Source organism: Microtus oregoni, unplaced genomic scaffold (genome assembly GCF_018167655.1).
Source record: "Microtus oregoni isolate MIOR12 unplaced genomic scaffold, Mior012 000017F_ref0000208, whole genome shotgun sequence".
Lineage (NCBI taxonomy): Eukaryota > Metazoa > Chordata > Mammalia > Rodentia > Cricetidae > Microtus > Microtus oregoni.
In genome coordinates this window covers 29,362,410-29,383,357 of record NW_024543076.1, presented here as the reverse complement: position 1 = coordinate 29,383,357, position 20,948 = coordinate 29,362,410, and the positions used below count along the sequence as shown (strand labels likewise).

General features: G+C 38.0%; 1 protein-coding gene across 8 annotated transcripts in view; it reads right to left on the bottom strand.

Moving 5' to 3' along the window:
• The window catches only part of CUNH8orf34 (chromosome unknown C8orf34 homolog), a 381,887-nt gene that overhangs the window by 15,920 nt on the left and 345,019 nt on the right, over positions 1–20,948 (bottom strand). For 6 of the 8 annotated variants that reach the window (XM_041667625.1, XM_041667629.1, XM_041667628.1 and 3 more), the window contains 2 exons: positions 14,569–14,616; positions 5,220–5,313 (listed from right to left, as the gene is read on the bottom strand). The exons of 1 other annotated variant lie outside the window; for it this stretch is intronic. In XM_041667625.1, the coding sequence (XP_041523559.1) occupies positions 5,220–5,313; positions 14,569–14,616 (142 nt within the window). The remainder of the gene's footprint in view (positions 1–5,219; positions 5,314–14,568; positions 14,617–20,948) is intronic. One more of the 8 variants, XM_041667626.1, reaches the window with a different exon arrangement.

Here is a 20,948-nt window from a genome sequence, read left to right as displayed (position 1 = left end):
GTTTTTTGTTTAATTACTTTTATTGTGAAGTTCTTAGCTTCTTTTCAGTGTGTATGTCTTTTTGTTTACAAATGTTTAAAGTATGAAGATAACTCACAAGACATTTAAATTATTACAAAGCACCAAAGTCTTACCTCTTTTAAGTCCTGTGACATGTATAATATAATTTAGAGTCCTTAATTGTAGTGCCACAGCCATAATATTATGGTAATTCCAAGAGTTCCCAGTGTCTCGAAACTCTGAAACCTATCTGACCTAATTTGCAATTGAGATATTTTTCTTCTGAGTTCTTAGACCTTCCCTTGCTCTTGTATACACCTATGTTGGGTGATTTTGTGTGTCAACTTAACACAGCTAAAATCATCAGAGCAAGAAGCCTCAGCTGAAGCAATGCCTCCTTGAGATCCAGCTGTAAGGCATTTTCTCGTGTAATGATTAATGGGGAAGGGCTCAATCCACGGTGGGTGGTGTGATACCTGGGCCGTTAACTCAGTTCTCTAAGAGAGCAGGCTGAACAAGCCATGAGAAATAAGCCAGTAAGCAGTACTCTTTCATGGCCTCTGCATCAGCTCCTGCCTCCAGGATCTTGCCCTGTTTGAGTTCTTTTTCTGACTTCCTTCATTGATGAACAGCAACACTGAATTGTAAGCCAAACAAACCCTTTCCCACCCAACTTGACTTTGCTCATGGTGTTTCATTGCCACCAAAGAAACCCTGAAGACAACATCTTTTCTACCCTTCCATATTTTAGGGCCACCCATGGGAGCTTTGTCTTGGACATGGTAACTGTGGAACTCTAACAGCCTTATCTTATACACACAACTCAAAGCCAAATATTGGGAAACTGTCTAGAAAGAAACAACTTAGGTAGTGCTAAGGAATTTTCCTTCAGTGTGAAACGCCTAGACACACAAGCAAGTCTGTGACTCTATTTTTCCCCCATACAATTCCGATCTAAAGAGTCACAGTCACCCCTTGGCAATGATTTGAAGGGAGGTCATATGGATGTAAATGGAGACAGTTTATTTTTCATTTACCAGCTGACCAGACCCAAATAATCACACAGAAACAATGTTAATTACAACACTGTTCAGCCAATAGCTTAGGCGCATTCCTAGCTAGCTCTTATGTCATAAATTAATCCATTTTATTAATCTGTGTATCACTACGAGACTGAGGCCTACCAGTAAGTTCCAGCATTTTTATCCTTCAGCAGCTACATGGCGTCACCCTTACTTTGCCTTCTTTCTCCTCAGAATTCAGTTTACGTTTTACTATCTAACTCTGTTCTGCCCTGACATAGACCAAAGCAGCTTCTTTATTAATCAATGGTAATAAAACATAATTTACAACATACAGAGAGGAATCTCACATCAATAGAATAGGGGTATTCCAGTACCAGGACTGGCCAGACGATCTTGGATCTCGTCTTTTCTCTTTGAGTAATAAAGGGACATGAATGAGGAAACAGTATTTAGGGGCTCCAAATTTCCTATTATTTGGTTGAAAAAGGTAAGACTGAGGAGATTAGATTTGATAGACATCTCTTAAAAACCAGAGCATCTGTTCTTACAGAAGCATAGTCCACAAATTATAAATGGGCATTCTTCAAAGGGCATTCTTAATCGAATCAAGCAGAGCCAGTTTCTGTAGAGCTATGCAGTGACTTTATTATGTATATATTTTAGAAGAATATCAGAAGTGTTTCCTCCAGCCAAACAATGGGCAATATTTCCACCATTTAACCCAGTATAATCTGTGTGCTTGGTGTGTTCATTTAAAAGTATAGAGTTGCTTTGTCCCTCTTGATAATCTGTCACCACATCAATGACTTAAAGTTGCAAATATAGCAATAAGTAAAGTTCCACAAAGGTAATTTTCTATATTTTTATTAAGAATCTATTTTGCTTTGTAATGCTTTCTTTTGAAACTAAGACTCGGGCAGATATTGTCTAACTCTATATGCCATGGTGAGAGTGAAAACTGGAATGAAGCAAAAAGGAATACTGTGAACAGAAATATTTCTGAATGGTGGCATGTGCATCACCAAAAATCAGCTCCCATAGCAATCGGCTGAAAATAATCATCAAAATTACTCACAGTCCTGCAAGTGAACCAAAAGCTTTGAATAACCCATAATGTTAGGTCATATAAAGCAGATGGTGCCCCAACAACACTGACCTATGGGCAGCGTTCACTGCCCTCTCGCAATAGATTTCTCTTCAACTCAGAGTTCCTAGAGTCTTAAGCTGCCTCTGACATCTCAATGCACCACAGCATAGCTACCCTTTAAATACCATCCCAACCCTTATTTGTTTTCTGAGTCAGGGTCTGGTTGTGTAGCCCAGACTGGTCACAGGCTCAGGATCATTCTCTGGCAGCCTCTAGGGTGCTGGCATCATAGCTGTCATTTACATGCCTGGCTGGTACTTCTTCATTTTATACAACTTTTGTTTTGTGGCAATTTGTGTTTGGGCATTTTGTTTGTTTCCTTTTTTACTTTTAGCTTTTGGTTAGTTTATGATGCTAAAGATGAAAATTATGGCATTATACATTGCAAGTGAACCTTGTTCAAAGAACTATAGTACATCATGACCATTTAGTGTCCCCACACAAAAATACTTTTTAAAAAAATACAAGATATAATTAAGGAATGCTTGTCTGTTTCCTTATTGACTATCCATGGGAAGCCTTTCCTTTCTGAGGAGTGGATGGGAGGATGAGAAGGAAGGGTGGGGCAGGAGGAGGAGAGGGAGTGGGAACTAATATAGTCATGCAACTTCAGTTTTAAAAATCTTAGTGAAAAATCTAAAATTGAAAAGAATGCTGTCTGGCATTTCAACTATGATTTTATAAACATTAAACTTCAGTATGGAGGATCTGCTCCTTGTTTCTCTCTGTGCCCACTCCTCCCAGTTCTACTCTTGTTTCTTCCTCTATCTCATATTTTATATACAAACTTGACCTCTAGATCATGAAAAGAAAAGATCTAGAGAGCAGAGGACCAATATGAAATCAATATTGAGAGCAGCATCCTCTATTTCCTTGAACTTCTCGTTGCAATAGTCGTCATTTTTTTGGGATTAGCAATAATCACCCAAGGATATATTTAAAATGCAGAAATCAGAGTCATATACAATGTACAGAGCTGATTTTGGATCATGAATAACTCCTGAAGATTCAGACATCTGTAATTAATTTATTTAAAGGCTTTGAATTATAATCTGAGATATCCAAACATATATGAGCACCCTAGACATGAGTTTGTTTGTTCTGTAGCTTAGAATTTCTTAATAAAAGAACAAAGAGGAAATCTCCCTAAGCAAGAGCTCTGTTTGTTTAGAATAAAAACTTAAAAAGGAAAATTGCCTTCAGTTGTTCAAAGTATCTTTTCTTACAGGTACATATTAAACAACATTTGGGCTAAATCTTCTTTAAAAGCAATGCAAGTAGAAATGTGCACTTCTGCAATGATCCTGAGATTTTTCTGGAAACTTTCTTCCATGATGGTTTTGTCTCAGGAGAAATTAAGTGATTTCATAACATTCCCTGGATCATTTATAAAAAGGTGAGTCAAGAAACAGGTGTTACAGCTGGAAAGATGGGCTGTTCCCTTCCATACTTACAAATTCCCAGTAAGTAAAGCTATGAACTCCATGTAGGCTTCCTGGCTCACACAGATTTATACCATCTATTTCTTTTTGCTGAGAAAACAGGCATAGATGATCTATCTGTGTGTTGCCAGCTGTCCTACAAACCACACACGTGGAGAGCAAGTCGAGAAGATGCCAGAGTTTCAGTGGCTCCAACTTGCACATGTCCCAGCACCTGGCTATTGGAAGCCACTCGACAAATATTTGCATGTCTGTGCTCTGAGTCCGGCTACAATGCATGCTAGCATTCCATCTCCAGATGGCTCTTATTACCACCCAATTATTTTAAGCCCTGATTTTATTTCAAACAATTTACCATTGTCAAGGGTCACCTCTTTGTACAGCATTGCTAAGATCAAGTATTTTTGGTCCTAGGTCTGAATTCAAGAGTTTATAAATGGTCTTCTTAGAAGGATTGATAGATAACTCAGCAAAATTCATGAATAAGCTACGTATCCAATGTCAAAATTGTAATATAACTATAGGTAATATAATAATATTATTGTTAATTTTTAATCTCAATTTTCCTTAATAGACAAGCTTAAAAACACCAAAACCCCCCATTGTTCATTCACTCAATGACTCATATTGATTCATACTTCTGGTATTTGTGGAGACTTACTAAGTGTCTAAATTGGATGAAAGAAACTACTAGTTTGCACCTTATTGGAAGAGGAGAAAATTCAGAAGTTTTGAAAGACTGCATACAAAAAATACAATATGTATTAAATGTCTGAGGCTGAAAAAAGTTCTGAGGATTTTTATCTCCTTTATATTGCTTGGGTATGTAAGTCCATTCTAAAAACTCATCATAAGGTTTTGGAGAAAGGAGGTAAGTCTGAATATGGGATTGCTTACAATACACTGTTACAGGTCCTTTTCTTGTATTCATGTTTTAGTTAGTTTACCAGAGTCACACAGAGGCAATTACCAAATGCCATTCTATAAGATTGTTGGCTTTGCCAAATTAGGCACCATTGTTAGATTTGATAGATAATCTCACTCAAATCATACATGTAGCATGTCTGTATAATACGTGCAATGGTTGTTTGTGTTTCTTTTTTAATATAAATTTTATAAAGGCTTCAAAGGAATTCAGTGATTCATTACTGAACAAAACAATATATGTGCTCATGTATATTTAAATATGAATGGACAGGACAGGGAGAGGAGTGGGCTGACTTGTGTGTGCATGGTTTTTTTTTTCTATGCATGTTCCAGGTTTCTAGTAATTGCTTCAGATTTAGAAAGCTCCATTTAGACTCCAAGCTACTTATTCCAAGACTATTTTATTCATAATTTAACTGATAAGTATAACATTTCATATAACAGTTACCCAACCATAAGGTATCTTGAAATTTCAAATATTCCCAAGTTGTCACTAACACTATCCTATAGTATTCATAAGAGATTTTAGCTTCACCATGCTCTGCTGATATCAAGAAAAACAATGCATGTTTCAAAAGTTAGTTTATCAACCTCTCACCCACAGCAAGATTAACACTGAATTAATGTTAGTGTGGAGTTGGTAGAAGTCATTTATCACAGAACATGGCATCGACTCACGTTTGTCCTGCTCTGCTTCAATGCCTTCACTTTCTGTGTCGCTTGGCAAGAGCCATGGCTGATGCACAACCTGCAATTGCTTTAAAGACTCATCCTGCCAGAGAAAAGATGATTTCAATTAAAGTCTAGGCTGCTACCACATCAACAATGCAGTTGAACACCTCAGTTTGCACAATCTGCATGTTCAAAAGCCCTAAGACTTACTTCCCATATTCTAAGCTTAAATCCATTTCATGTCATATATATGAATCTCTTGACTCTAAAGTCATTTTAATTTAAATTCTTCTTTAGTAAGATTTAGAGACTAGTAATTACACAGAAGACACCACATCAATGACCCTTCTAAATTAATGTTTTATATAAATCATCCTTAGAAATATCATCACAAAATGCACAAGGAAAAATTGGATACAAGAAGCCTTTAATAACATTAATACTTTAATTTCTTTAACAAGAATGGCGATTAGGATGGTTAATACTTGTTTCCCTTGATGATTATTTGCTCACTACCTTCTCTCTCTTGCTACTGTCTTTTTTGTTTGGTCTCAAACTCCTAGTTGAAGGGATTCCACTATGTAAGTTTCCCGAGTAGCCAGGACTACAGACACATAGAATCCCATTCAGCTTCAATTCTGTGTTTCAGTTGAAATATGTCTCAGATACTTCTTTACTCTGCTCCTTCCCTTCTGGCAATGACTACACACAACCCATCATTCTCATTCTGATGCAGTAACATGAAATTTCAAGGACCAACTTTCTACACTTTCTAGATAGCTTCATCAGTCTTTTCTGGCTGAGATTTGAAAGAAGTTGTATGGTGTTATCATTTCCTTGCTTACAATTTTTTTTTTGTGTGTGTGTGTGGCTATAGCATTACTTCATGGAGAAAATCTAATTCAAGCTGGTTTCTGATTCCTACAGTCTCCTTCCCACCTCTGTCTCCAGCAATAATTGTTTGGTAGTCCTTCAATGTTGTCATTCCTTTTAATCTAACAAGATATTTTATACTGAGCTTCCTTATCACTCTCTCCTAGATGACAACCCTCTTTCAGGGCTTGATCACAATATAAACTGGGAGTTTTTCCTGACCCTTCAAGACAAGTTACCCCTCATTTTTTTTTACGGCATTAATGAGTCATTATAACAATTACTATATAGTAAGTATCCATTCATAGTTTCCTGCCCTAGTAATAATAACATGACTCCTTAAAGACACAGAAGCTTCTTGAATTGGACATTCCAAGAACCTATGACAAGTATCTGCTTCAAAATAGAGACTCATCAAGTAAGAAATTATGTAGGAGAAGGTAAGAAAAGAGAGGAAGATCATTAGAAAGCAAGGAGTCAAGGAGGGAAAATTCATCCCTAAAACACAGGAATAAAAGTTTAAATCCAAAATATTTTACATATTTTAGTAAAAAAATTTTCTACTAAAATATAAAAGTCAATAAAATCTGTCACAAATACACATATAGGAAGACTTGGGATAAATCATGTACACACTTTGCTCTTAAACATGAAAATTGTTCCCACTCTGAGTTGTGTGGGGTGACTTTAATTTAACAGGTGGCACAGAAAGGGAGAGAAAAAGGCCCAAGTTCACAGTAAACTGACAAAGACCACGGCAAGGCAAGCAGTCAAGGCAGTCACCTGGTTACCTGGTTATACATACCTCCAATAAAAAAAACAATACAAATAGGATTTATATCTCTGCATTTTCTTTTCATAAATGCACTTTGTCAGTGTATTTATGGTTCTAACCAATAAAGCGAAAGACAGTGAGTCATGATATGAAATGTATCTTCCTTCATGAGATCTTGGAACAAAGAATATTTATTTTTGTGCTAAATTCTACTTCAAACCCCATGTCATGGAAATCTGAACAATATGTAGATTTCATTACTAATGAGCCAGCAATGGGTAATTGTGAAAAATGTCCCATACTGTATCACATAATAATGTGATGTGTTAATAGTAGTAGCTGGACTCTGAGCAGGAGAAACAAGGTACTCTTAGGTCTTTGTAAAAATTCTGTGACTCTAAAACTACAATAAAGTTAAAACATAATTGAGGCAAAAGAAGCATAATTTTTGGAAATGATTTTCATTAAAAAAATAATGGCCTGATTTTGTGTGTGTGTGTGTGTGTGTGTGTGTGCCAGCAACACTTTAAAACAGTCTGTGTGTTGAATGTAAATTCCTATCAAATGAGAGTGATTTCCACAATGAAATGTGTTTGCCCAGGGTGTGAGAAATTAGAACTTGTATCCTGGCTGGTTCAATGCCCTCGTCTTCCCTCCTGTGTTAGTTCCTCTTCCTGTTGCTGTAAAAAACATACTTCATAGAAGAAACTTCAGGAGAAATCACGGTTGTAGAGAAGCAGCAGAGCTGCTGGGTCTACCATAGTTGTAGCCAGCAATAATGGAGGTTCATGTGGAGGTAGACTAGAAAGCAAAGAGAGCAAGCTGCAGACACCAATGGGACTAGCCGTCAAAGCCCCCTTCACTGTCCAGCTTCCACACAACAGCCCCATAGCCTAATGACCACAGCTTTTAAAAGGATAACCAGTACCACACAAAACATTCCAAATACATGTCTGTGGGCATTTCAGCCTCCACCTGTACCACCCCTCTTCAGAGAGCATAGAGCGGGTGAAGGCGTTGGTTTAGATCATGTCTGGGGCTTCACAAGCCAGCCACATCTAGGCCCCAACTCTTTCAGAAAGGTGAGCAGGAAAGACTCTTGGGTGGGTTATTGAGGGGGAATCTAGCACAAAAAAAGTTAAACCATCTTAAAATATGCAATTTACATGTAAACCAAAGTGTATTGTTAGGATTTAATTTAATTTTTGAATCCTTGTCAACCATGAGATTGGGCCTTGCAGAACTGCTCAAAGAAGCTGTGAAAATATGAAAATATTGAGTTTATTTGGTTTAAAATTCTGTGCATGTGTGTGTATATGCAGAAATAATTTCACTACGTCTTATGAAACAAAGAGGAAAAACCACATTCTAAAAATTCCCAAAACAGAGCACGCAATCTCCCATGTTTAAAGACAATACAAATGAAAGATGATTTTTAATTTACTAAGGAGAAATCAAAGGCTGAAGCTCCTCAATTAAAATAGAAAGTATAAAGTAGCCGAGGAAAACAATGTTTATTAATTTTAAAAAAAGTATTTTTGTTTTTCAGTTTCTTGTGCCAAATATTAAAATCCATTCCTAAAAGAAAGGATATGATTAATAAGTCAGTCTTGTTATTTTCCCTACCATGGTTCAAGATATGAAGCAATATCATCAATTGGCTTTCTATGCTAATACCTTGAATGTGTGATTGATCTTCATTTGTTGCAAGTAGTATAAAGTAGACATGGAACAAGGCTCAGCAGAGTTTGGGAAGAACTTCACACTGTTGACATAGCATCATGAACACTGAGCAAGTATTACTGTTAGATTCTCTTTAGCTCTCCCTGTGCTGGAGCTAGAAATAAAAGGTCCCAATGTAGGCAAGAGTGCCACATGTCTGAAGCTTGCCCATCAGTCTACCTATAATTCTTTGTGTTGGGGTCAAGAAGTTAAAATCCTGAACATTTTTCAAAACCAAGAGCTGATGTGTGTCTCCCTGCTAAAATTATTCAAAAATTTTCTGCAGGATATTAAGCTACATCACAGTGTAGCACACTCTTGGGGCTGCATGTCAAAGGAATGCCATGCATCCTTTTTCTAAAGGATGCCATAAGGGCAGCAAATACCCAGGGACTAGGAGTGGTGGGAACAAGGGGCAGGAATCTTATGGAGAACAGCTACTAGTCTTGAATCAACAGATCCTTCGATCCGCTGGCAGAGCAAAAACTTTATATTCTCCAAATGCTGTTAATCTGACCACAGAAGTGCAGTATATTCAGAGGGGAGAAAAGTGTCCTTTGTTGAAAGCAATGCTTTAATTCTGAATTAATTATTTCTTTTCCTTGAGTACAAACATACAAATAATGTACTGATGATGTTTCCTTTCTTTGTTTTTTTGTTGTTTGTTTTTTTGTTTGTTTGTTTTTTTTTTAATATCAGACAAGCTTCTTTGGTTTCATTTGAATTCTGAAGTCATGGACTCCCTCTAAAACAATGGTCCATAAATCGTGGAGTACATAAGGCTAGTGAGTGAGTTAGCTCAGTGAATAAAGGCATTTGCCAGCAGGCCTGACGATCTGTGTTTTATCCCTAGGACTTACATGATGGAAAGAAAGAAATGAAAGTTGTCGTCTGACTTCTACACACATGCCAACACCCACACATGAAATAAATAAGTGCAATAATTTTAAGGTATGATGTACATAAAATAAATTACTATGCCCCAGATATATTTCATAAATGATTTCAAGTGGCAAAGAATTAATTATGTACTTCTACTAAAGTAAAATTCCTCTAAGTCATTTTTACAGGTAAGTTAGCAAAGCTAATACTACCTTTTAGCACTTGTTAACAAAATGTCTCATACGATTTGTCTGAAATCATTAATTTCTTTTTTTGCAAATAGTGTTTCTGTAGCCCAATTATTTGAGAACTGCAAGAAACAATGAAAAAATTAACTAAATCTGGGAGCTATAATTTTTAATGAATAGGTTCTGAAAAAAAGAAAAAAATCATAACAAAATTATAGAGGATATGATAAATTGTTTAAAAAGGAGAAAGAACAAAATGAATTTAAACTCTTTTGGAATTTAGTCTGTCTTGTGTGCTCTTCTGTGTTGAGCATCAGGAAAACACGCCACTGCGCTGTGCAATGTTTGCTGTTTGATGACTTCTTCCCCAGAGAAAAGAATGAAAGATTATCGTAGTCCATGGAAAATTAGTCATGTCTCCAGCATTCCCTTCTAGTCTCTTGATTCTGTGGATGCCTGAGTCCTTTGACATCAGCAATTTCACACTATACACTCTATAGGAAATAATAACACCACAAATGCTTCTTCTCTATGTAGACGCAAACTGCATCCGTTGCAAATGCAATCGACTGTTAGCCTGTGGAAATGGGTTTTATTTTGCTACTTTTCATCTTTTTAAAACGCCATTTTAACATTCCTTGTTTGTCCTTTTAGGTGAATGGATTCTCCTTTGAGGGGTCATAACAGCTAGCCTGCTCCCTCATTAAATTATTGGTTTTATAAATTTGGCATGCATTCCTCTAGGTGTGTGTGCATTCATGGGCACATGTATGTGGAGAGTGCACAAGGATGAGGAAGTGGGGGAAGGACAACCTCATGTGTCCCCCACTATCTTTCTGAGACAAGGTCTCTCTCTGACGTGAACTTCACCAAGTAGGCTAGGCTGGCCCATGGCATCAAGCTTGTCACTGATTCCCCAGGCAGGCTGCCACAAACTTCCTCTACCACATTGAACTGTTTCGCTTTTTAACATGGATTCAGGGATAGAATTGTCTTTGTACTTACAAGGCAAACAGTTCACTGACTGAGCTATTATCCCAGTCCTGACTTCACTTTGTATTTCTATGAGCTCTGTGAATATAAGCTTTTAAGAACTGTCATTTAACAACGGATGTGAAAAATGTTCAAATATCAATGGTCAAAGAAGATTTTGTTTGGCAAACCGTAATGCAAATGTATACTTCCCTAAAGGGAAGAAACAATGGTAGTTATAATAGTTAATTTGATTTTCCAAAGTCAGTACATCTGAAGAACACAATGTATATTACTCACTTTCTATAAGCAAATGTGCCTTCCCCATCAGAAATATAGCTGGAAGCTCATTTCACTGAAGGTCACAGAGCGCAACACGGAGGAAGCCAGGCAAGCCCGAGTGGGTGCCAGAAGGACTCAGAGTCGTGTTGCACGGAAATCAGTCCATCTCCAGTTCAGATGGTGCGTTTGGCAAGCCAAGCCCAAGAGCCAGGCAAGTCTCCATGTTCCCAGTGCTGTATTTCCTGCCTGGCACCCTCAGAGAGACCAAAGCTGCGACTTGTCACCCTGAGTGAGTTCACGCTGCCTGTGCTGTTGCTATTCTGTCATCTGGCCATCACCACCTTCGTGCAGTCGTGATTGCTTTCTAAAGTTTCAGACGCTGTATCTGGATTGACTTCTTAACTGTTTAGGTTGCTGACTGTCTGTGTCTACCCCATGTCCTCTATCTATAGCTAGGGCATTTCAAGCCATTGCATTGTGCTTATTCCATATTATTTCTCGAGGTAACATGATATTTTAAGTCCATTAGTGTCTTTATTGTTGCATTAGGAGCGGAGGGGTGCTTCCCGCCACCTGGCTAGCTTTACCCGAAATAATTACACGGAAACTGTATTCTTTTAAACACTGCCTGGCCCATTAGTTCCAGCCTCTTATTGGCTAGCTCTTGCATATCGATCTAACCCATTTCTAATATCCCAGTAACACCACGAGGTGTCTTACCAGGGAAGATCTTAACCTGAGTCTGTGTCCGGTAGGAGAATCATGGCGACTCCTTGACTCAGCTTCTTTCTCCCAGCATTCTGTTCTGTTTACTCTGCCTATCTAATTTTATGTCCTATTAAAGGGCCAAGGCAGTTTCTTTATTTAACCAATGAAACAACAGATAGAAAGATGACCCTCCTCCATCACTTTATAAAAGGTTTAAGAATATTTAAATTTGATGAATTGTTTTTGAATTCACTTTATTGGGTAAGCATTAGTCTTACGATAGTAAATGATAAAGTGTTTGTATTTTGAAATTATTCCTATATTGCAGGTGACTCATGTGAAAATGTGCAATTTCTTAAATTTAAGTTTCAGAGCTTTTTTGGAGATTGGAAAAGCAGACTCACAAGCTATCTTATTTTTTTTATTTGCTCAAATATCCAAATGCTAGCTGAATCTAATGGTATATTCTTTTAATTCCTGCACTTGGGAGACAGGGTAAGGCTTAATTTTGTGAGTTCAAGGCCAACCTCGTCTACATGGTGAGTTACAATTTCCCCCTACCCAAAGAAAAAGTTGAATGCCAGAATGTTAGAAATACCCTATGTAGAATAAGATTAGGCTTATTATTGTATAGACTATTATTATATAGAATAATTTTAGGCTTAATTTTAAGGGAGATTTATGTTGCCTCAGCTTTTCTATTTAGATCTCAACACAATTGGTTAATGTCATATGGTTACAGCCCGTGACTATATTTAGATAAGTAAGCAAATAAATGAATTAAAAAAAAACAATCCCACCAAGAGAAAACAAAACAAAAGAACAGAGACTTTGATCTGTTGAGCTGCTCAAAGTTTAAGAAGAAATGTTAAATATATTAAGACATCAACAGCATGGTTTATCTACATTTTAGTGTGTGCTAAATAAACGTGAATGTTGCAAGCTCAGTTTGTATTCCACTGCTTTTAATATTCGCAAATACTGTCGGGATTTTTATTGTCATTTGTTTTGTTTTTGCTGATTCTACAACCTGTAGGGAAAAAATGAAATAAAACTATAATCAAGAAAAGAAAAAGAAAGTAAATGCCATTTGGTGTCTCACATTGTAAACAAGCTTCCAGTGGAGAAGTTGAGTGTATATTCCCCAAAGACAAAATGCATAAAAGTTTGAAAAAACCATACTAAGTCATAAGTCACTAATAAATACTATACAATTTTACTGTTATCATAATTTATTCATTTGCGAATATCTAACATCTAAATATCAGCCTATATAAAATGAAAATCCCATGCAATAATGAACCATAGTGATAGACAGGTAACATTTACACTGAATGACTCATACATACTTGAAAACACACTCGGACAGTCAGTAATGAATCCCATAAACTAAAAAGATTTATATTTCCAATAAACAAGCAAAGCATGACTGAGAACAGATGAGTATACACAACACTCCAACGCATTAATAAATATTTCCTCTTTTTATAGAATACAGAATGGGGGAAGTGTCCCCACAAAGCATGATTTCAGTCTCTAGAAATCATGCCGTAAAGAACTAGATACAGAACTGCTTTCCATAGCTTAGGGTATTTATAAACCCATGAAGACCTTAGCAAGCTTAGCAAGAAGACTAAGTCCTTGGTTCTGAGTGAATTCTAAGATTCCAGCTGGTGTTGATGTGATCGCACTTGAGCAGTGAGCCTTGCAAAGCACTTCTAATGAGAAGGCACAAATAACAAAACTCCTACCAAGCTTATTCTTGGTATATACCTCCATAATCTCCTTTCACTGCCTTAGATTGAAGCAAGAGGCATCCCCAGCCTTTCTGTGGAAGCCTATGGTTCAGCCCTACCAACAAATAGTGAGGCTGGGGTCAAGAGCTTACTTGACCACAGATTATTGGTGGGCCTCTGGGAAATATATTTTCTTCCCTGTGTGTAACATCAGTTGTTCAAATATATTCTAAGTCTTTGTATCAAACTCAGTAAATTGAATTTTAGTGTTCCAATCCTACTGTGTTTTCCCATTCATTTTGCTGCTTGTGAACCTCTACGTCTTCCTAGCTATTTCTTTCCTGTCAATCATTCCTCCTCCCCATGCTTTTTGGAAAGCTTCAATTATCTCTGGATAGATAAGCAAACCTACAGAGAATGTGCATTCCACATTCCTCTCCTTGTGACATTTGGAAACAAGTGAGAATTTCAGTACCCATGCACCATCCTGATAAGAACCACATAGTATGCTCAGATCTGAGGTCTTTTGAATAGACTCTTGAATTAGGAAGAGGTGCAGAACAGGTAGTTTCCTGTTGAGAAGTAGCATTCGGTCCAAGTATTAGGTCCTATCACTGAACTGCCTTCACTGTCTGCAGACACGGGGATTTCTTAATGAGTGTCAGGGGTTTGCTTCAGGTCTCAGGGGCTCTGCAAACATTCTGAGGGGTTCCAAATGCCTGTCAGTCAGTGCAAAGCTCTGTGACACAGAACACTCTTCAGTATCTTTACAAAGAAACTCAAGAATCTAAGGCATCTTCCAAGAATGTGCCTTACATTTTGATAGGTACAGTAAATAGCACCATGACAGGCATTTGTCACATGAATGAGTGCTGACCTATTATAAGATTGTGTCTTTCTTTTTTTCTTTCTTCTGTTTTGTCCATTTCCAGTACAAAACATATGCTTCTCATTTACAAGTATATCAACAAATGTTTGTGAATGGAAACATATGGCAGTACTAGGTTCATGGACTTTCTCCTTCATTGTCAGGATAACTGGGTAGAAAGTATCTCTCTATCAATGAGGAACAAAAGCAATTTTGATAACGGTATTTATTGTACGTTTCTAAACATGACCAGCGAACAGGAGATGGATGGGAAACGCCCAGGTGAGTGTTTCATCTCACATGATAGACAGATGGCATGTTATATTTGTGAGGTCCTCTTAAAACTCACTTCTTCCATGTAGGATTTCAAAGAGCGTCCTCCACTGGAGTCTTCTCCCTCGAGGCAAACAGAAGTTAGAAACATCAGAAAGGGACAGGAAGAACAATGCACCATTGTAGAGGGCAATGAGATCTGCCTTGGCTGTGCAAGTGATGTCTGTGACAAGCTCAGATTCTCGGGGGGGAGATAGCATTCCTTTCCACACAAAGACACATCTTATGAGTACATTTCAGTTCAAGTAAACAAATAGTCAGTGAAGCTTATTCAATATTAGAGGAGAATACTAGGCATGTTTATGAAGTTTTTCATTATTAAATTTCTAGGTTCTTAAAATTAGATGAAGCCACTAATTCCATGTGATAGAAATTTTCATGAAGATCTAACATCTGGATCTAAGGCCATTCTATGAAAAGAGAACAAATGACTGGTTATTTTATCTTTCCCTTTAGTCCTTCCAGCTGTAGTGGTCATTAAAATGTGACACATCAAATTAAATATATTCTAAACGATCAGTCAAGCTGTTGGTTTGGATAAATTATATTTCTTGACTGCATAGCATGGCCCTCTAAAAATTTGGAAGTAAAATCTGTGATGAGTTGATAAAGTCTAGGACATTATATTTTTAAAGATAGGTAAGTAACTTCGAATGAGGCTTAAAATGGTTGTCACAGTTTTTTTTTTTTTTGACTTTTCAAGGTCCCTCATATATGTTATCTCATTGGACTGTTGTCATTTGTATGTTTGTTTGCTTGTTTCTTAGTACAATTTAAGTACAATAAATCCTCAGGCCAATTTGACATGTTGAGAAATCAAAGCTAGGAAGAGCCAGAGTGAAATGAATGAACCCAGGAGCTAAACAAAGAATCACTGGGGCTGCAGTTAGTCTGATACTATACTACCTAACTATGATTAAAAATAATTTATCATTAAAAATTAAATTTATTTAAATTTTGACAGTGGGACTTTTGTTAGGTTGAATACTGGCTCTTGAAGGTTGTCTTTGCATGGTCTGAACAGTAGGATCTGGGGAATAAAGGTCGCACTCTTGTGTCAAAACAAAAATTAACTTAGGGGTAATAGATTGATATTTTTTAAAATTTAAATAGTACAAGTCAGTATGGTAATATTCTTTCAAATTATGGTTTCCACTAGTATATCACACAAAAATCAATACACTATAGTTTAAAAGTCTCTGAATATTTTTAAGTTTGAAGAATATTTCAATACATAAAACAGTCAAAAGGATAGGATAGCACCGTTAATACCAGCCCTCAGGAGGCAGAGGCAGTTGGCTCTCTGTGAGTTCGAGGCCAGCCTGGTTTATAGAGGTAGTTCTAGAATAGTCAGAATTACACAGAGAAACCCTATCTCAAACAACAAACAAATAAATACAAAAAAAATGATGGCAACAACAACAAAGATAGGATAGTTCAAAAAATTAAAGTCTCTAATTGATAAATATAGTGAAAGGAGCACTTGGAAGAGAGGATTACAAATGTGTCTATGGCCAAGTGAACAGAGGCAAAGACAAGAAGTAGGTCCTCTGAATTTTAGAGTCAGGAAAGAACCCAGTGAAGGACTGGACTTCACATGTCAGTCACAGCTTCTTCAGTAGACTTCCAAATGATGTATCTTTCCCTTCCAAAGGATGCATCTTTCCCCCTCCCTTGGGTGCGAAGGAAAGAGAACATTTCCATAGCACAAATCTATTCAGTTCAACCCACATTCTCTTATCATTAAAGACTAGAATTTTAAATATTAAGGCATCCAAATAGCATAATATTTTGGTAATAACATCTTAGAATGCAATCAAAAATACCCAAATGCAATTTCCCTTGAAAAGCAAAGAGGGTAAAAGTGATAGAAAAGAGGAAGAAAGGGGCATTGAAGGAGGGGAAGGGCAGGTATACGGAAACTATGCCTTCAAAACAAAACAGGAGATATTTTCTGAAACATGGTTTCACTTATCTTGAATTTCTAATATAATCACGGTGGAGGCAAGAGATGTGTTAAATATGGATGAGAAAATGCATTGCAAACACAGAGAAAGTTGAAGAGAGAGAGGGGAGGGGCTAGATCACATGAGCTGTTAGGAAGGTTGGCCTTTGCCACCGTCTTTGATTTTTTTCTCCATTTATAGTGAACGAAAGCTTGGCTGGGTATAGTAGTCTGGGCTTGCATCCATGGTCTCTTAGTTTCTGCAGTACATCTATCCAGGACTGTTGCGGGAGGTTCTCCCACTCCTCCAGCCAATAGCCACTGAGATACCAGCCCATTGGGGCGTGGTCTCTCTCCCTTTAAAAAAGCGGCCACTTCCCTCACCTCTCTCTCTTCACTTCCTGCTCCACCAGTGACTAGACTCCCTTCCTGGTTGTGCAGAGGACTGACGGTGATCTGTAAGTTTTTTCCCCTTTAAATAAATACCACCCTATTAATCATAATTCCAAACTTGTGTGGCATTGTTTGTGACTTACACCTTCACAGGACCTGGCTTTCATTGTTTCCATAGAGAAATCAGGTGTAAGGCTGATTACCTTTATAAGTAACTTGGCCTTTTTCCTTTGCAGCTCTTAATATTCTTTCTTTATTCTGTATGTTTTGTGTTTTGATTATTATATGGCGAGGAGATTTTTTTTTGGCCCAGTCTATTCGGTCTTCTGTATGCTTCTTGAACCTTCAAAGGAATATCCTTCTTTAGGTTGGGAAAGTTTTCTTCTTTAATTTTATTAAATATATTTTCTGGACCGTTGAGCTATACTTCTTCTCCTTCTTCTATCCCAATTATTCTTAGGTTTGGTCTTTTTATTGTGTCCCAGATTTCCTGAATGTTTTGTGATGAGAATTTGTTGGCTTTGCTGTTTTCTTTGATCAGTGTGTTTATTTTCTCTATGGTATCTTCAGTGTCTGAAATTCTTTCTTCTATCTCTTGTAATCTGTTGGTAGTACTTGTCTCTGTATTTCCTGTTTGTTTACCCAGATTTCCATCTCCATCCTTCCCTCGGTTTGTGTTTTCTTCATTACTTCCATTTCATTCTTCATGTCTTGAACCACTTCCCTTACCTGTTTGATTGCTTTTTCTTGTTTCTCTTGGTTTTCTTGGGTATCTTTGAGCGCTTTATTCATTTCCTCTACCTTTTTGTTTGTGATCTCTAATTGTTTATGGCAGTTTTTTACCTCCTGTTTAAGGTCTTCTATTATTTTCATATAATTCACTTTTGAGTCGATTTCTTCTAATTCTTCTATAGTAGGGTGTACAATTTTTATTTCGGGATCTCTGGATTCTGGTGATATCATGTTGCCTTTCAGGTTGTTAGAGGAATTCTTGCCTTGGCGCCTTCCCATCTCTTCCTTCAAATGGAGCCAGGAGAGGCCTGGTGTCTTCGTCCAGTCTTTGCTGTGGCTGACTCTCTGGTTCTAACTCTTCAGTGTAGAAGCAGGAACCGTCCAGTCCAGATGGAACTTCTCTGCACCGAAACATAGACGCCTGGTAGTCCAATGACCCATGGACAAAAGGGAGAACTTGGGGGGCAGGGCGGGGACGAGTAGAACACAGGACACCCTGCAGCAAAAGCTGAAGGTGTGCGTGCTCCCTTTGGGGGGGGGGGGTCCTTGAGGCCTGCCCGGTAGGCAGGTACTCACCTCTCTGGGTGGGTAGCCTTAGTGTAGGAGCAGAAAACTGTTCCTGAGCAGAGGACCTAGCAGATGATGCAGGCTTGTGGGGGGGTCGGGTGTAAAAAAGACAGCCCTGCAGAAGGAGCTGGGGGAGGGGGGTTTGTGGTCTCTTCCGGGTCAATCCGCCCCTGGATCACACACACTCACCGGTCCAGATGGAACTCCTCAGTCCCGTCTTTGATTTTTTTATAATAAAAAAATCCTCAGTAATAAGTAATACTCTAGTATTTACCTTTTTAATTCTATTTCCATTTTACCTCTCATATACATCTCTTGCCTCACTCAATAAGTATATTTTCTTCATCTCTTACTAATTATTAGACAAAATACAGATTGGTTCTCTCACTGGGGCCATTTACATCAGTGCATATTGAAGGTCTCTCTGGTACTAATTTTCTTCAAAGAAAGTTTCATGACCTGCTTTCACTGAAATCTTCTTGTTTCTCACCCTATTCAAATAAAATTAAGCAAGAGTGCTAGCACAGAGCACCCTCTTAAGAAGTTCCTGAGTTATTTGCCACTCACAGAAGAAGAGGACGTCAATGGGAGTGGCCAAGGTCTTCCTAAACCAGAGCTGAACATAAAATGTCATCATTGCTTATTCCAGCTAGGTATCAAGCACTTAATGGGAGTCACAGACAGTTGTAGGTGTCAGGCCAAATAGTTGAACAAAACTTACCTCCGTTATCAAAAGTTTACCATGGGAGAACAGACAGACTCAATTAGGATTAAGAACAGAAGTCCATTGACACATGTAATGTCAAGTTGCCACAGGAAAAAGCTAAGAAGAAAAACACATGGTGGCTTTCACTCCTTCACTAGGCAGCTACTGAGCAAGTGGAAGCCCTGGGAATTGCTGCTGTCACTGCCCTGTGAACTGAGGGCAATAGGCAGAGTCATGCCTGAGATTGCTTTCCAACTTAGTCTTGAAGACTTAATCGATTGCCTTATTAATGAAGCTGGATAAGGAGGCGGTCTGAGAAATATGGAAAATCTTGTTTAAAACACAACAGAACAAATCCAAGAAGCCATGAGAAGGACAAGAAGAAGCATCAAGGAAGGGTCCCAGGCTCTGTAATATGTGTTGTATGTGTGTAGGCGACTAATTTCCTAGGACAAGTTTGCGTAGTAGAGATGGGGCCAAGGTTGATATTCTGCTTTCCAATGGCTTCATCAGACAGGGTGAGTACACCATTTTCACAGGAGGTGGGGAGACTGAAATACAGCTTTGTGAAATTAGCAAACCCTGGGGGCAGCAGCTACTATTGTTCAAGGCAAACACCATGATGTGTATTCTGACTAGTGGAAAGGTCTCCACCTAGGAGGCATTGGCGAGCTCACAGGGTGTTGAAGTCCCACTGGTACATTTAATAAGTTGAACTTGGTTGTTTTTTACGCTTCCATATTTGAACAGATGCTACTTCTGGTTAAGTTCCTCCCAGTGTTGTTTCATATCATGTGTGAAAATTATATCTGGAAAATGTGTTCATAATTCTAGAAGTAATCTCATACCACCTTTTCCCACAGATGACACCTGTATCCCCTAGAGAATATACCTTAACAGACAAAAACAGGAAACAAACAAAACAAACACACTAACTGAAAAACAGTGGTGATCTCAGGACACAGCAAGGGCTATTCATTCTGATTTTAATAGTTACTAGTGTAGCAAGATGTCTGTTCTGGGAAAGAATCACTTTAGGCATGATCAAATTGCCTTTAAGAAAGCACAAAACAGCTGGGCGGTGGTGGCGCATGCCTTTAATCCCAGCACGCGGGAGGCAGAGGCAGGCGGATCTTTGTGAGTTAGAGGCCAGCCTGGTTTACAAGAGCTAGTTCCAGGACAGGCTCCAAAGCCACAGAGAAACCCTGTCTCAAAAAACCAAAAAAAAAAAAAAAAAAAAAGGACAAAAACAAAACAGGGACTGGAGAGATAGATAACTCACAGTGGTTAAGAGTACTTGTACTCTCGCGGAGGACTTGGGACCAATACCCAGCATGCACAGGTTACCACCTGAAACTCTAGTCGCAGGGCATCTGGTACCCCTCTTCTCTGCTATGGCATCGCATGCACATATGTACACTCAGGCAGAACCTTTGCATGTGCGTGTGATAAAAACAAATTGAAAGTTTAAGGAGGGCAACACATAGTCAACATCTGTGCAAATGACCAATTTCTAAATTCAAATAAAAATAATTTACACTTCTCTTCCAAGATTTAGATGTCATGTTCAAGAGTCTATTTAGTAAAAATGAAACTGAGTGGTGATAATTATGAGAAGAATGGCTATTATTAAGAATGTTCAATTTTGAGTGATTTAAAATATTTCAATGTTCCTATTTTCTCAAATGTGACTGCTCAAGGAGGGGAAAGCACTTTAATGCTTCGATTTTCTTCAATGCCATGTAAAACGAAAGTGGGTGGGCAAAGCTATAAATAAGAGGCTCCACATTTGGGGACATGGTGACCTTCACGAATGAATTAGATCTGGGAACCGGCACCATGGGGAGGTGTGACGCATTTTTACAGCTATTTTCTTTGAATTGAAACATTTCCCCCAAGTTAGGAGGGAACAGCGTAAGTCTCAAGTTGAAATTAAAAATATAAAAAAATTAAGAAGGAGGCCTTTTTAAACAGTCAGAATTTTAGGTAAAGTAGGAAGCATTAAAAATAGGCAAAGAAGATCATCTAGATGGAGAATGGAGAACTTGAAGCA